The sequence below is a fragment of the Takifugu flavidus genome, chromosome 17, assembly GCF_003711565.1.
Source record: "Takifugu flavidus isolate HTHZ2018 chromosome 17, ASM371156v2, whole genome shotgun sequence".
NCBI lineage: Eukaryota > Metazoa > Chordata > Actinopteri > Tetraodontiformes > Tetraodontidae > Takifugu > Takifugu flavidus.
The window spans coordinates 7330247-7345505 of NC_079536.1; the positions used below are offsets into that span (position 1 = coordinate 7330247).

The following is a 15259-nucleotide window of genomic DNA, read 5'->3' on the forward strand; positions in this document are numbered from 1 at the left end:
GATGCTACTTAGCCTACAACTCCACATTTCCACTGCTTTCATGCCATTGCAGTCATATTTTCAAGTCTATCTTCATTTGCCTCAGAACACCCTGCTGGAGCTGTAATTCGCCACTGAATTCCAGTGTGTAATTACTTGTTTATTCAATTAGGCATGTGTTTTAACTGTTTTTTTTTTCACTACAAACAGATGTTGCCCAAATCTTTTTCCACTGCATTGACATTTTCCATACTTTGAATTGAATTTCCTCTTTTAAAATAATACTAAAAGGTTTTGTCTCAACAAATAGAACTCCATGAAGAAAAGATGATAACATTGATAATAATGTGATTGTTTTTTTTTTTAACTCAGCTGACGAGTCTATCCAAATTACAACCTCTCAATTTTTATTAAGCAACTTATAAATATCACAAATGAGAAGCTGTTCCTCCTGGTTTTTTTTTTCAGAATAGTGCTAGAAAATTGCAACAGAGTAAAAATAATGGTTCATTAGCACAATTAAACACTCCTCAGCTATACTGTGCTGGTACTTTATAATCAAATCTCATTACTTGGTCTATTTTATTACACTCAAAAACTGACCATATTAATTAAAATCAGGTCCTACTTGGGATATCTCCAACCAGCGATGCATCTATGCTGTTGGAAAGTGAGCAAGCTAAAGTTCTTTAGTTCCCATCTCTCATTCCCTGTAACAAGCTAAACAATAACAGGTTTTCCAAGTTTTGGGTTTATAGTGATGGTGAGGTGAAATAATTGTTCAGGAAGACAACACGATTCTGAGAAATTAACACCTGCAGAGTTTGAAGTGAACCAGACATTGTTGGCATAAACATGACTCACAGATTTACACTATCTTAATTTTGCCCCATGCCCAGGAATACACACCTTATCTGCACGGAAATCCCCTGTGTAAAGGCACGTTTGGCATTTTAATACCATCATGATTAAACCTGTGCTCCAGCATTTGACAACTGGGCAGGGGTGACATGCTAATCAATACTCTATGCATTATTTTGAATTTCTTTATGTACTTTCTGTTATAGTCCAGAGCGCAACCCCCCAAGGGGCAAAAATTCAACAGGAGAAAACCTTGAGGTCACCAACACATATCTATCTATCTATCTATCTATCTATCTATCTATCTATCTATCTATCTATCTATCTATCTATCTATCTATCTATCTATCTATCTATCTATCTATCTATCTATCTATCTATCTATCTATCTATAATAATTAGCATTCCTTGGTAAAGCTGCAGTACAGTGCAGTTTTCCACAAAGCTTCATAGGTTCCTGTCTAAAATCTATAGTAATCACAAATTCATGTGTTAAACTTTTAAATGTGTTAAAGTTTATTCTAAGTTTCCAGACATCACCGTTCCAGGAGACCATCCCACACAAAGCAACACACACACACACACACACACACACACACACACACACACACACACACACTATCTATCTATCTGTCTGGCTGTCTGGCTGTCTGGCTGTCTGGCTGTCTGTCTGTCTGTACACACATACACACAAAAAGAGAGAAAGAATTCCCAATTTCTACCAACTGAAACAAGATAAAGCATTCAAATCTTCATTTTTTTTGTTCCCTGTGGTTTTCTTTCCTCCAAGGCACGGATCACTTGTCTGGATAAGTCCTCCCCATCCTCCGACTACCTGCCAAAAGCTTGTACCCATCCTGAAATGCTTGAGGACAGTGTTCCATCAAAGTCATTACAGAATATCCTGTGGGAAAACAGGATTCTTTCACCGGGGTGCATGACTTTGTTGCTGCTTTGAAGCTGCCTCCTTCATTCGCTGTAGTATGGAAACACACTGGTAATCCAGCGTCAGCGGTGGAAACCAGTGCTGATAACTGTTTACCTAATGCCTTTTGCATTTGTGCGACACAGAGGTTGTGTCATCATTTGTTAAGCGGCTGCCAGGTGTCACTTTACTCAACCCCAATTTTAGGAGCGTTTGGCAGACAAATATGCAATATAATTTGTCATCTTTGGCTTTACTCTTCATGAGGTTCTAACCCCACCGCTAACGAATTCACAGAGTCACGCGGATAAAGACTGTTTAATAAAACATCAGCACTTGAGGCCTAACAGGCCTCATGCTCCCCTTACAAGCCAGAGACTCATTTATTTATGAATTCATGAAATCATCTCTTCCTTTCCCCAAACCACCCAGGTCCTAGAAAAGTGTCTGTCAAATATCTTCAGGGAACTAGTCGGAGGGAGGAAATATAATAAAGACAGGGAGACAGAAGCAAAGGCACACATGCTATAACATGATGTCATTGTCTGTTGTCGTACCCCTCAGTGTGTGTGGTTCAGTCAGTTTAGGCCTTGGGTTTGGGGTCACAGTCTTCATATCCCAGGAAATACCACAGAACTTTGCGTCATTCAGAAGGTTTCTCTAGAAGACACAGCACAACATTTTTTTCTTAGAATGTTGGCACGTTCATCGCCATTTTGTAATCTGGCAGAAAGGCACTTGTCAGCTCATCCCAGGCAACACTGCTCTGACTTGATTGCAATCATGCGCCGGCGAAAAATAGACGGAGTAACAAAGGACAAACAGCGGGAGAGGCACAGGTGTTGCCCTGTGTTTGCCTGGATGAAACATCTTGACCGTGGAAAACACCGGAGAGAGGAGAGAAAAGAGGCATGGGTGGAGGCAGGAAACAACATATATAGTTCCTTGTCAGACTCTTGTTTCTAAGTTCCGTTGATTAGGAATTTCCATTGGGCTTCATTCACAGCTAACAAGGCTACAAGCTAAATTTGGTTGTTGCAATCATCCCCGACCCCGACAGTCTTGACCAGATTACCATATTGTGTGGTTGGTAAGACGGGCAGCATGTGGAGCCTGACATCAAATCTGTGCGAGACACTGACCCTTAGCACTGCAGCTTTTTATAGCCTAAACAACACTTGTTGCCTGCCTGGAGTGTCCGACTGTTCCTGCCTCCACAAGCCTTCAACTTTCCCTACTTGTTCTGTTTCTATCTTTAATCTATTTCACACACTGTTTCACACTTCTATCTCATTCCTGGAGACTAATTCTGATTGTTATCTTTTCATTCACACCCTTGATGTTGATGACAATGTCAATCTGGAGGAACAAATTATAAGATCTAAAATATGTAGTATCATAAAGTGTGTGAGCATGTGTGTGTAGCGATGATTGATCTGTAAGAAAGCATCAAGTATTCTGTGTTTGTGTGTGTTTGTTTCACCATAATGTGTTTGTATGTCTTTGAAATGATCGTTGTGCCTGCTAATCTGCAGGTTTTTTTGCTGAGTCATCAGTTTGTGCTTCCGGCCATCTGTGCCATACATTTAAAAAAGAAAATCTCTTCCTCGCCCTCCTGGGTGGTGCCTCCTTCCTTCCTTCAGACTCGGGTCCTCTACCAGAGGCCTGGGAGTCTGAGGGTTCTGCACAGAATCTTAGCTGTTCCTAGTACTGCGCTCTTCTGGACAGAGTCTCTGATGTGGTTCCTGGTATCTGTTGGAGCCATCTACTCAGCTTGGGTGTTACTGCCCCTAGTGTCCCAATCTCTACTGGGACCACTGTTGCCTTCATGCCCCACATTCTCTCCATCTCCTCCTTCAGCCCTTGGTACTTCTCCAGCTTCTCATGTTCCTTCTTCCTGATGTTGCTATCACTTGGGATTGCTACATCTATCCCCACCACTGTCTTCTGGTGTTTATCCACCATCACTATGTCAGGCTGGTTGGCCACCACCATTTTGTCAGTCTGGATCTGTAAGTTGGGATCTTGGCCTGCTTGTTCTCCAGCACTTTCGGGGGTGTCCCCCACCTGGACCCTGGGACCTCCAGTCCATACTTAGTCCACTTTATGTGTGTGTGTGTGTGCGTGTGTGTGTGTGAGATACATATACGGTATATGATGCAACATTTAACGAACTGGGTCTCTGTCTGAACCAAAATGCAGTAATTTCCAACAATATTACAGTTATCAATGGAGTGGATGTGAGCTTTGAGAGGGGAGAAAATGGATTTAGGTTGTTTTTTGAATTTGCTGCCAGAATTGAAGTATCGTTTTCATGATCAGTTAGCACCCATTTACTCCTAACCGCCATTTATTCCTGATCAGGGTCAAACCCATTAGTGAAGCACTCTCATCCAGGGGCAAATTAGTCCCCACTTGACCTAATGTGCATGTTTATGGCTTATAGCAGAGAACATACAGCCCACTTGACCCATGTTGCAATGGCAAATTTAGGAAAATATAAGAATAAGGAAGTAGAATAAATGCAGACAAAGACAGATTCATATCTGTGCTCTATGGACACATTTGGTATACACAGGTATAACAATCTGAGCTCAAGTGAGCTGGATGGAAGAAAGTCATCATCATCAAGGACCCAAACACATTACATAGAAATCAGTCATGATTTGTACCATTTCTATGTCCTGATCCCAGCAAACACAGCCTTTATTCTTGCTTAAATAGATGTTCTATTTGGTATAGATATGTTCCCCTGGTGTTTATTTCTTATTCTTAATTGTGGTGTATAATCAAATGTGCTCATTCAGAATGCAAATATAATGTTTTAGAATTAATGAGAACTGTTTAAAAAATGTTTTTGTTTTCAAATGGGGAAATTATTTTTTAATTAGACCAACCTCAGTCAATGGATTCATGAAATTCCTTTGCTACTTTTTAGATTAAAAAATTTCACAACTCAAAACGAATAAAATGATCCTCTGTTTTGGTTTGTTTGTGTGTTTGTAGGCGTGTTGTGGAACCTGTCTTCATGTGATGCCCTGAAGATGCCAATCATCCAGGATGCCCTGGCCGTTCTGACCAACAGTGTCATCATACCCCAGTCTAACTGGGACTCCTCCCCCAATCACCATGAGGATCGCAAAGTCCACCTCCATACGTCCCAAGTGCTCCGCAATGCAACGGGCTGCCTCAGGTAACACCTACACGCCGGCTAGATTACCTACAGCATGTTTGCATCCTCTTTTTTGTCCCTCAGCAGAAGGTCTGCATAGATTTTATTATTGATTTCCTCCCTGACCTACGGCAGCTGTGTGCACAGTTCACCCCCACTTCATTAAAATACCCGATGTACCAGCCGCACATGTAGAGAAGTGTGATTCATGCGGCCATATTTAGGCTGCATAAATGAGTGAATGAATCTCATCCTTTTAGAATCCTGTCTGATGGTGCAGAATATACTCAAAAACTAAATAAAACAACCTGTTTGTCTCGCTCATTGACTCCTTCCCTATCTGAACGTGTGGCGGTAACCATAGCAACTCCTCCAATTAAATGAGTTTTTTGTGTGTAAAGGCATCACATTTTAGTGCCCTGTACTGACAAAATGAGTCCCTTAATTGTTCCAGCTTGAAATAATGAAGGCCAACTTGCTGCTTTGGAGATTGCCATGCTTGTTATAAAATTCAGTCAGGTATGATGAATCTTTGCTGAACTGAGTTGGTTTTTTAATCCGATGTGTTTGTGAGCCGACATGAAAATGTCAGTCATGACAACCTGCATTTCTGCTGCCATTAACCTCCCAAAAAAACAATATACTTGACCTCTTTGTCCCTTTCGGGGTCAAGAGGTCTGCACATAGGATACCTTGCTCAGAGGAAGCTGGGCACCTCTCTGAGGATGTCCTAGCACCTCTCCCTGCTCCCAGAACACCTTCCAATTTTTTCCCACAGCAGGGCTTGAATTAAGGGCCCTCTGCTTCTCACCCCAGCCCCCTACAGACTGATCTTTGAGCGTTCTTCATTATTATTAACTGAGATTTATTCAACTTTTGGAAAAATCATTCCAAAGCAACTGTATACCCATCGCTGCGCTGCAAGGTCTCCTTTCTCAGCCACCTGAGCAAGTCGACGGGGGTTAAATCCCTTCATGTCCTCTTGACCATCACCGTTTGAGCTCTGGTCCTAACTGGCCACCAGCAGTTTCGCCGTTAATCCTCACCACAGTTTCTTAAGAGAGTGATTCAAATGTTACAAGTTACATGTCACAAGTTGTTCCTGAAGGTGCTGGCACAGTTTAGGGCATGCTATGCTATGCTAAATGGAAGTCACTTGACCTGAATGCAGCAGGTTCATCCAGGAATTGTTGTTGATTCTGTTTATTTGCATTATGAATCGTTTATTGCCTTCCACTAAATATCCAAGTTAGATTTTGGAGTTCCCTTTGTTCAGATTTCTCAAAGTGAAGAGTGGCTTAAATGTCCTCAACCAGAAACTGTCTTGAACTGAAATTATTTATTAGTAATTTAATTTATTAATTAATTATTGGTTTAGACATTCCTCTGTATTCACTGTGCCTCTGCTGGGTGTTTCAATCATTACTTTTATCTCAAAACGTGTTACTTCCGCAATCACCGAGTGTGTTTGTTTGCCAGTCTGCTGTAAGACAAATAATGCCGTCAATGCTCTATTCGCACCACAACGTGTTACACCATTCGAGCTGTAAGAGGAGCTGGAGGGCAGGATAGAAGTGGAAGAGCTTGCAAAATGTGGGGAAGATGTAGGAGAAGAATGTAGAAAGGATGAACAATGAGGGGAAGTTGCTAATGGAGCATCAGACAGGAGGGTGGGGATGCAGAGAATAATGGTGTTAGTGCTTCTCTGTCTGTTCGGGGGGGTTACGATGACACGAAGCTGCAGTCTTCAGCCTCTGAGTGCTGCAGCTCAATATCAGCCCTCTCACATTACTCCTGTTGCTCTGCTCTGCGTGATTATGTCTGTGTACAAAAAAGGGCATGTACATGACTTGAAGGGCACACATTCAGGTCTGTCCCTATTTGTACCTGCGAATTTGATGGTGTGAATCAGTGGAACGCCGCCTCTAGGAAGGAACTGGCCCCAAGGTGTTTGGGTGTGTGTGTGTGTGTGTGTGTGTGTGTGTGTGTGCAAGCTAATAATAGCGCATCGGATCTAATCGTTAGGCAGGATTTAACATCTCCACTGTACCCATATATGTAATACGTATACGTAGCTAGAAGTTACACACAGACACACACAATCTTATCGGGTGAGACACATGGTCTCCTAAGGAGGGGTTTCAGTATCCTCAGTTCAGGGGCTGTTTGCCTCCCTGCAGGTTGTTGGTTTACAGCCAAAAGCCAAGCCAGGGAAAAAGTGCTTTTTTCCAGCTTGAACACTGCTTATGTTTATGTTTTTGACACACAGTCAGACATGACTCCATTTGAGGTCAGCAGTAAACGGGTTTGAAATAACATGGTATAAAACCTATGAAGGCACAGTGGGCTACACTTCTGTAGGTGTTGGTGAAGTATGGGAGCCCACCTTTGAACTGGCAACCAGTCCGGGGGTTTTTTCTCTCTCTACTGTGGTGACAGCGAGGAAAGACTCCGGCAGCTGAACCAGTGGAGAGTAACATCTGACAACATGAAGAAAAGCAAACCTTCCAATTCAGCCCCTTCAGCGGTACAGCTCAGCTGTTACCTTCAATGGCCTTAAGAAGCGCACAAGTTCATGGAAATGGTTAAACATAACTCAGACAAAAATCAGAAACAAATATTTAGTCCAATTGTTCTCTCCGAGTGAACCCCAGCATGTTTCAGTAACTACCAATATAACATTTAAGTAATAACACAAATGAATATATTTGGTGATACCACAAATCTCGCTGTGTTCCAGAGGACACACAGAAAGAGACCAGAGTTAGCAGACTCATCCTTGCCTGAGAAATTCTGGCTTCACCGTTTTAGTCAACACAGAAGGAAAGGCGTGCTTAAAAAGGCACAATATTCCACGCTTCATTAAAGACCTACTAGGCTAACAAGCATATGTGTACAGGCCCCCAGCACATCGCCAGACACACACCTTCACATTGTCACACTTTTACACAAGCACAAGATGTGCTTAACACATTTGTCCTAATTGAATTGAGAAGCTGGGTGCAGGTTTTTCCACGTTTGGGCATTTGGACAGTACAGAATTAAGCAGCATGATGTGACGTGACTGCGGCATTGGATTATATGTTTGTAATTACATGATTGTATTCATGAGTTGTACGTGAGGAAACCACTCTGTGATATTACTGTTACTCTTACATACTGTTGTAATTAATAATAAACGGGTGAAGATGGTAACAAGAAGGAAAGAAGCTATAAATGTTTATTCTACGATATCAAGCACAGAAAAGCACAGAAATGAGGTTTGAAGGCAGTTAGCAGGGTAGGTGAGTTGCATCCAGCTAAGTCATGCTGGTGGAGATTGATTTTTATTTCAGTCTCAGTTAAATCAGAACGCTGGATAGAAGTCTTTCTGTGTCAAATCACTGTCACTCCTCTTTATCATATCAAGGTCAACTTTTGTCAAGGAGATGTTCTGAAGTAGCTCCTCATTTAGAAAGACTCAATGAAAACTTACTTAGAGTCACAGTGTTGTATAATTCTTATAAACTCTCTCAGTTTAGTGTTTGTATTGCAGGTGCAGTCACTCAACACCCTCAGATGAAAGAGAAAGCATCATGTCAATACTTTCACATTCCATAAAGTAATAAAACAATTTAAAAAAACAGCCTGTGTTTAAGGCCAAACATTCATCAAGGTTGAAGATTTTTCTGTTCTCTGGTTTAGAAATGAATTGAAATTGTTTCCTGCTAAGCCGATTTCCCTTTCTGCTTGTTTGCCCATTAGCATTCATAGCGAATGAAAATAGCTTGACCTTCTCTTGGAGTTGGAGAACCATGAGCGTGAAGTTTTAATTGAGTTCTTGTGTCGTCCTCACTTCGCTCTTTCTCATCTGTATAATAAATGATTGACCTCATCTTGCAGAAGTAAAATAGCAGTGATCTTCTTATTGTGCTGGCCTGATGGATGAACCTGTTCTTTGTGTCTTTGTTTGTTTCACTGTTACAATATTTTTGACATTTTGCCTTTCCAGGCAGACATTTACACTCATTTTCCAGACGAGCGTTGTGCAGAGCAGACTAATGACACTCAGATGAATTCAGTTTATTAAAAAAGTTCCTTTTAAGGCTGTTGCTGTAAATTCTTTTGGTTGTATTGTTTCTCTGGGCCCTAATAGATCACATGGTAGCATTAGCATATTGTCTTACTTGACAAAACAACAGCAAAGTGCACCTTTGTGGTTTCATAAAAAAGAAAAGAAAAGTGCAACCCACAGATTTTGCCCCTGCTCAAATGTGCTCGATGTGTTTGAAAGTTTAAAATGGTCAAGGGATTTTTATCAAGCTGTAACTACAGTTGAACTAAAGTGATAGATTTTATTCCATAATACACCCACATGTCTTTTATTTAGGGGCAAAGTTGGATATACAGTGAAGTAGATTGATGCTTTGAAGTTTAAATAAAGAAAAGACTGATCAGTTTTACATTTCTTTACATTGGCTCAGGCCAGCGATTCGTAATCTGGTCCTGGTGTTTCCATGACACTGTGCTCCCAGTGGAACGCCACACGTATTTACCCTCACACCACCCACTCCTGTCTCCACTTCATTTATTAAAACAGTTAATTATTTCTGCGCATCACACTGGCGAAGGTACAAATGTTAAACGCGAGAATGTTCTGACAGCGTTGTGTTGAGGGATCAACAGAAAGCCCCCGTACACCACCTTTTGGACTAAAGTCAAGAGTGTTTTATTCTGGAGCAAGTCTTCGAATTAGAAGCTGAGATGCATCCAAAGTTTGAATGTTTTTGGCTGTTTGGGTTTTGGAAAAGCTGCCAGGTTCCTCAATATCTCCCTCTTCTTTTCTTCTTCCACATCTTTTCAGCTCTCTTATCTTCCCTCCCCACCATCCAGATAGTTTCCTCAGTTTGTTGACTGTTTGGCACGCATATGTGCAAACTAACCGCGGTCTTGTGTGTGTTTCAGGAATGTAAGCTCTGCAGGCGAGGAGGCAAGACGGAGGATGAGAGAGTGTGACGGCCTAACAGATGCACTGCTCTTTGTCATTCAGACATCTCTGGGAAGCAGTGAGATTGACAGCAAGGTATGTATGTGTGTGTGTGTGTGTGCGTGTGTGTGTATGTGCGTGTGCGTGCGCGTGCGTATGTTTGCTTTTTGACGCTTAAAACATTATAAATTTGAGGTTAGAACTGGGTTCAGGTTAGGGGATTATTTGGGATGGTTAAGGTAAGGAAAAAGGGAATGTATGTTTATTAGTGTTCTCACAAAGATAGAAATATGAGAAGAGTGTGTTTATTCACATTTCAATATTTCTTTTTTTACTTATTGGGGCACGTTTTTTTCCCAACAGACAATCTAATGACTGGGTTAATTATTGTAATACTTGAAATGATCAATAGAGGGCGACACCTTGGCACAGTGGTTGACATTGCTGCTCCCAGTGGGAAACAAGAGGTTTTTCTTTGTGGCATTGGCATGTCTGTGGGGGTTCTGTCCAAGTATTCTGGCCTTCCTCCAAAGACATGGATTTGTGGGTGAGGTGAACTGGCAACTGTAAACTGACTCTAGATGTGAATGTGAGTCTGTATGTTTGTTTGTCCTATATGTTAATGTATGCTCCAGCCACTTCTGTGAGAGTTGGGTACTTGAGTCAATATGGGTGAAGGCAGGTCCACCTATGGGTGAGCTGTCAGCTCTTCCAGGGTCCTATGCGAGCATGAGGTGGATCGCTACCTTGCTCAAGGGTACCTCAGCGGTGCTCTGGGATGTCCTGGTATCTCCTCCTGTGCTCCCTGTGCTTCCCAGCCCACCCCTGCAGACCGAGCTACCCAATGACCAATTAAAAACAAACTTTAACAATCAAATCAAATCAATCTTTATTTATATAGCGTCTTTTACAATCAAAATCGTTCCAAGGCACTTTCCAGAATCCCAGGGCCGAACCCCAGACAAGCAACAGTGGCAAGGAAAAACTCCCCTTTAACAGGAAGAAACCTTGAGCAGGACCAGACTCATGTAGGGGGACCCTCCTGCTGATGGCCGGCTGGAGAGAGAGGAGAGAAGAGAAGAGAAGAGGAGAGGAGAGGAGAGGAGAGAGAGGAGAGGAGAGGAGAGGAGAGGAGAGAGGAGAGGAGAGGAGAGGAGAGGAGAGAGGAGAGGAGAGAGAGGAGAGGAGAGGAGAGGAGAGGAGAGGAGAGGAGAGGGAGAAGGAGAGGTCAACAAGTGATCAGCCTTTATCCACACACTCAAGAAAGCAGATTTCTTGAGGCGAGGAAGTTTCAGCGCTGCTCGCTGCCATTTTAGGTCTCTCTGCGGACAAAGTTGAGTGGGTTTATGTTCGTGCTGCGTTTTTGTGCACAACGAGGTGTTCATGTTGTGTTCGCGAGAGTGTGCGGAGGCCACTCGATACTACATAAACAGTGTCAGGGATGGTTGATTTCTCAAGGTCTCTGTCTCCTCGCCTCTCTAAATGGCCGTCCTTAATCACTATTTAACATCCCGCCCCCTTCCTCTTCTGCCCCCGCCTGCAGTCACCAGAGGCTGCTGTCACCACAGTAACAAAGACAGATTGGCGGGCTTACCAGCAAGCACTGACAGTTTAAATTAGGAGGCACATTAAATGAACTAGTCGACACTTCCAGGTGAACCAGCAAGTGGTTTACCTGAAAGTTGTCCCATTAAACATATTCTGCAGGTGATGGATGTTAGCAGCAGCGCGGAAACTGGTGATGAGCAAAACCGCGCGGAGCCTTAGCTACATGTTCAATTTGCACTTCCTGTCATATATTCTTGGTCCACAAGCACATCAATGTTCTGCTGCTGCCTTATTGAGACTATAAAGACCAATTAACATCCTAAAATATACATCTCACTGAATGTTTTGTAAAAGTAATTGTTGAAACAAACAGGCTGGCCATTAGCTAAGCTACCACAAGAGAACAAGTTTTATTGTTTAATAGCAGTCAGTTCTGCTGATGATTGTTATGAATTTTCACAAAGTGTTTTAAATCTAAATAATAATAATGATAATAATAATACCCTCTGCCGTTGTGGAGTTAGAAGCTCCACAATGAGCTCATTGTGCTTAATTACAGCTTTAAAAAATTCTGAGCACTACAGAAAACATAGAGCTCGATGTACATTTTTGGAGCTAAAATGGAGACCTAACAAATGGCTGCAGATTCTCTTGCGATTTTTGCAGTTTTTCCTGTGAAACATCTTAACTTGCACACTGTTGTCTGTCTGCTGTGTTTGGGCAAAGATTAGAATAGTGAAGTATGAAATATCAGCCATACTGTAACCTCACGCCACATTGTGGCAATAGAATTTCAGACATTAGCGCAGTTCACTGAAGCGAAACGTTGTTTTCTTTGTTCAATCTCTTCAGGCCGGCTGTTCAATTAAACTCTGCTGTTTTTTGTGTTTGGTTTTTTGTGTGTGTGTAAAGCACTGGTCAGATGGAGAGAAGATTGATGACATGCCGTTGTTCATTTCCACTCTGCTGATTCCCAGAGACGTTAGACAAGGATGCAACTCAAACACCGACTGAAAGCAACGATGCCAATAAACTATAATAATTACTTTGCTCTCATTCAGAAGCGGCTTCAGTGGGTTTGCCTCTGTACTTGTTGTTTAATGGGCTGTGAGACAAAATATTGGACTTGTCATGTTTTTCTCATTTACCTGAGTGACTTCTAACCTTATTTCAAAGTCAGAGCCAAGATACCTTTGAGATCCCTTCCTTTGTTTCTCTCACACCCTGTCTGGCTCATTGGTGGGGGGTTGATGGACTAAGTGGGTGTTTTAATTATCACACTCTAACTTTATTGCACTTTGAATATTTTTTGGCGGGACATGACTTCAAATTTATCCCTTCAATTCATCTTTTTTTATATCCTTCTCCTCCTTCTTCCTTCCCAGACGGTGGAGAACTGCGTTTGCATCCTCAGGAACTTGTCTTATCGTCTGGCTGCCGAGACATCACACGGGCAGCAGGTGGGGTTGGAGGAGCTGGACAGCCTCCTTTGTGACACCAACGGGCGCGACGCTGAGAGTTCCGGCTGCTGGGGCAAGAAGAAAAAGAAAAAGAAGGGCGCAGATCAGGTGAGGAGTGGGATGGAGATAGGTAATGATTTAAAAAGTGCTGATCCGGCCGTTGTGAAATCAGATTATTCCCAACTTTGTGATATCATCAACATGTTCAGTGACCTCGTGCACATAAATCTGCTTTTATTAGTGATCTGTTTAGACACATGGTGCATGAAGGAATGAAACAGCTTTGGTGATGAAGGAGAACTCGGAGAGAGTCGTGGAAGCATCTGTCACATTCAGCAAGCTGTGTTGAAAAGCATCCACTCCTTTTATCCAAGAGGAGCTTCGTTTTCTTTTGATTGCTTCTCATATGTTGCTGATTGTTGGCCTGGATCTGAGGGTTTATATGAAAAAGGGATAGATTGTTTTGTCCTCATCAATGATACTCAAATAGCATAAGTATTTTTGAAACTAATGGCCATGCCAACAGTTCATTGACTACAGCACCTACACATGAACCATTATTTATTCAGAGTACAAAAATATTAATCATATTTCATCAACGTAAAGTTGTCAAGCCTTCTCTGACTTGTTTCTACCGCCTTACATCACATGATTAGATTACTTCCTGGCCAACTAATAGATATTCAGTATCCAACTCTGCTAAGAGGGCCGCCGAGCCTCCTCCCCACATCTTCAAATACTGATGTTCTGGTTTGGTGCCTAGCCTAACTAACCGCACCAATGCATCTATATTTAATGACCCAGAAATAAAACTCAACATCTGACAAATTGCTGCTCTAATGTGTTAAATCATACTTCAGCAAAGATGGCATAACATCTTGAGGAAATGGAATTTAATATTTGGCATTCGGCTGTCTGGCAAGATCCTTTAAACAAGAACGTATTAAAGTCGTCGGCCTTCTATCAGTTCGTTTCAGGCCAGAACCATTTTAGCCAGAAAAACCGCTGGAATATTTTGCGATGTAGATTCAACAGGAAACAGCGGATTGTAGGGTTCTGGTCCATTGGCTGATCATTTAGTCCACCACGGGCCAAACACGGCCTATTGTATTGAGATCTGTCCCACTGATTGGGTTCATTGTCACTTTAACCACCCTGCCCTGTTATTGGCCCATTCCCACTTGTATACATGCAAAGTGGTGTAATAATTAATTCATTCATTAATGATGTGGCTGGAGCATGTGTTTGCATAAGCAGCCCAGACTGAATGAAATTAGTTTTTATTATATAGAATTATAAGCTAAATATCCATTCAATATCAATTTATTTATTCAGAGTCTACTTAGAACGTAGGAGTCCTCAAGGCAAAATGAAGAGATAAAGTAATCTCTTGTGAAAATAATGTGCATCCTGTTTTCCTTCAAGATATAAGAAGCCTTTGATGCTTTAATTTGAGAGTAGTTAAAAAGATAAAAATGTTGACGTGTGCAGACACATGCACATGCTCGACAGCACCTTTCTCAAAAGGCACCCAAGTTCACATTAGAGGCATCAGTGGGGAGGAAGCAAGATGAAGGGAAATGGAATGAGACAACACAGAGAAACAAATGGAAACTAAAGAAAAGGTGAAGCACAACTCTGGAGAGACAGAGAGGAAAAATTAAGAGAGAATAGAGGTCAGGATAATAATGAGAGGAAGGAGAAGAGGTAACCAGAGAACCGAAGGAGAGAGAGGAGAGACTTGGTTTCATGCCTGCTTGGAGAGCTGCAGGCATGTCACTCAAAATAAAGGTTCAGACATCAAGGGATTGTGGAGCAGGTGAGAAAAAAGCGGAGATTTAACTTTATTTGTCAAAGCAAATCTAGCAGTCAAACATTCTCTTAGGGCCCTGCAGACATCTCTTTTCTGTTCATTCATTCCCACAAGACTCCCCACATTACCATGTCCTCCTACACGCTACGTATGTAAAAAGGAGGAAACTCATTTTTAAAAGGTCTGGATGTGTCACTGGCTGGAATTTTTTTTTTTTAAAAAGGTAAAAATGAAATCACTCTGTGCTTCGAGCACCCTGGGGTTTTCATTTTGGCTCACCTGCACTGGTCTGACCAGCATCAGCTTCTGAGTCAGTCTCAGTCTCACCTGTCTCTTTTCCTCCACAGTGGGACGGCGTGGGGCCCTTCCCAGACACTGTGGATCCACCCAAAGGGGTTCAGATGCTGTGGCACCCAACAATAGTCAAGCCCTACCTCACCCTGCTGTCAGAGTGCTCCAATCCCGACACCCTGGAGGGGGCAGCAGGAGCTCTGCAGAACCTGGCTGCAGGCAGTTGGAAGGTAATATTGTTTTA

The 15259-nt window shown here is 42.2% G+C and overlaps 1 protein-coding gene across 5 annotated transcripts in view; it reads left to right on the forward strand.

The window, feature by feature from the left end:
- The window catches only part of ctnnd2a (catenin (cadherin-associated protein), delta 2a), a 142207-nt gene that overhangs the window by 100825 nt on the left and 26123 nt on the right, over positions 1–15259 (forward strand). For all 5 annotated transcript variants that reach the window (XM_057012103.1, XM_057012101.1, XM_057012102.1 and 2 more), the window contains 4 exons: positions 4772–4958; positions 9882–9999; positions 12837–13019; positions 15072–15245. In XM_057012103.1, coding sequence (XP_056868083.1) covers positions 4772–4958; positions 9882–9999; positions 12837–13019; positions 15072–15245 — 662 coding nt within the window. The remainder of the gene's footprint in view (positions 1–4771; positions 4959–9881; positions 10000–12836; positions 13020–15071; positions 15246–15259) is intronic.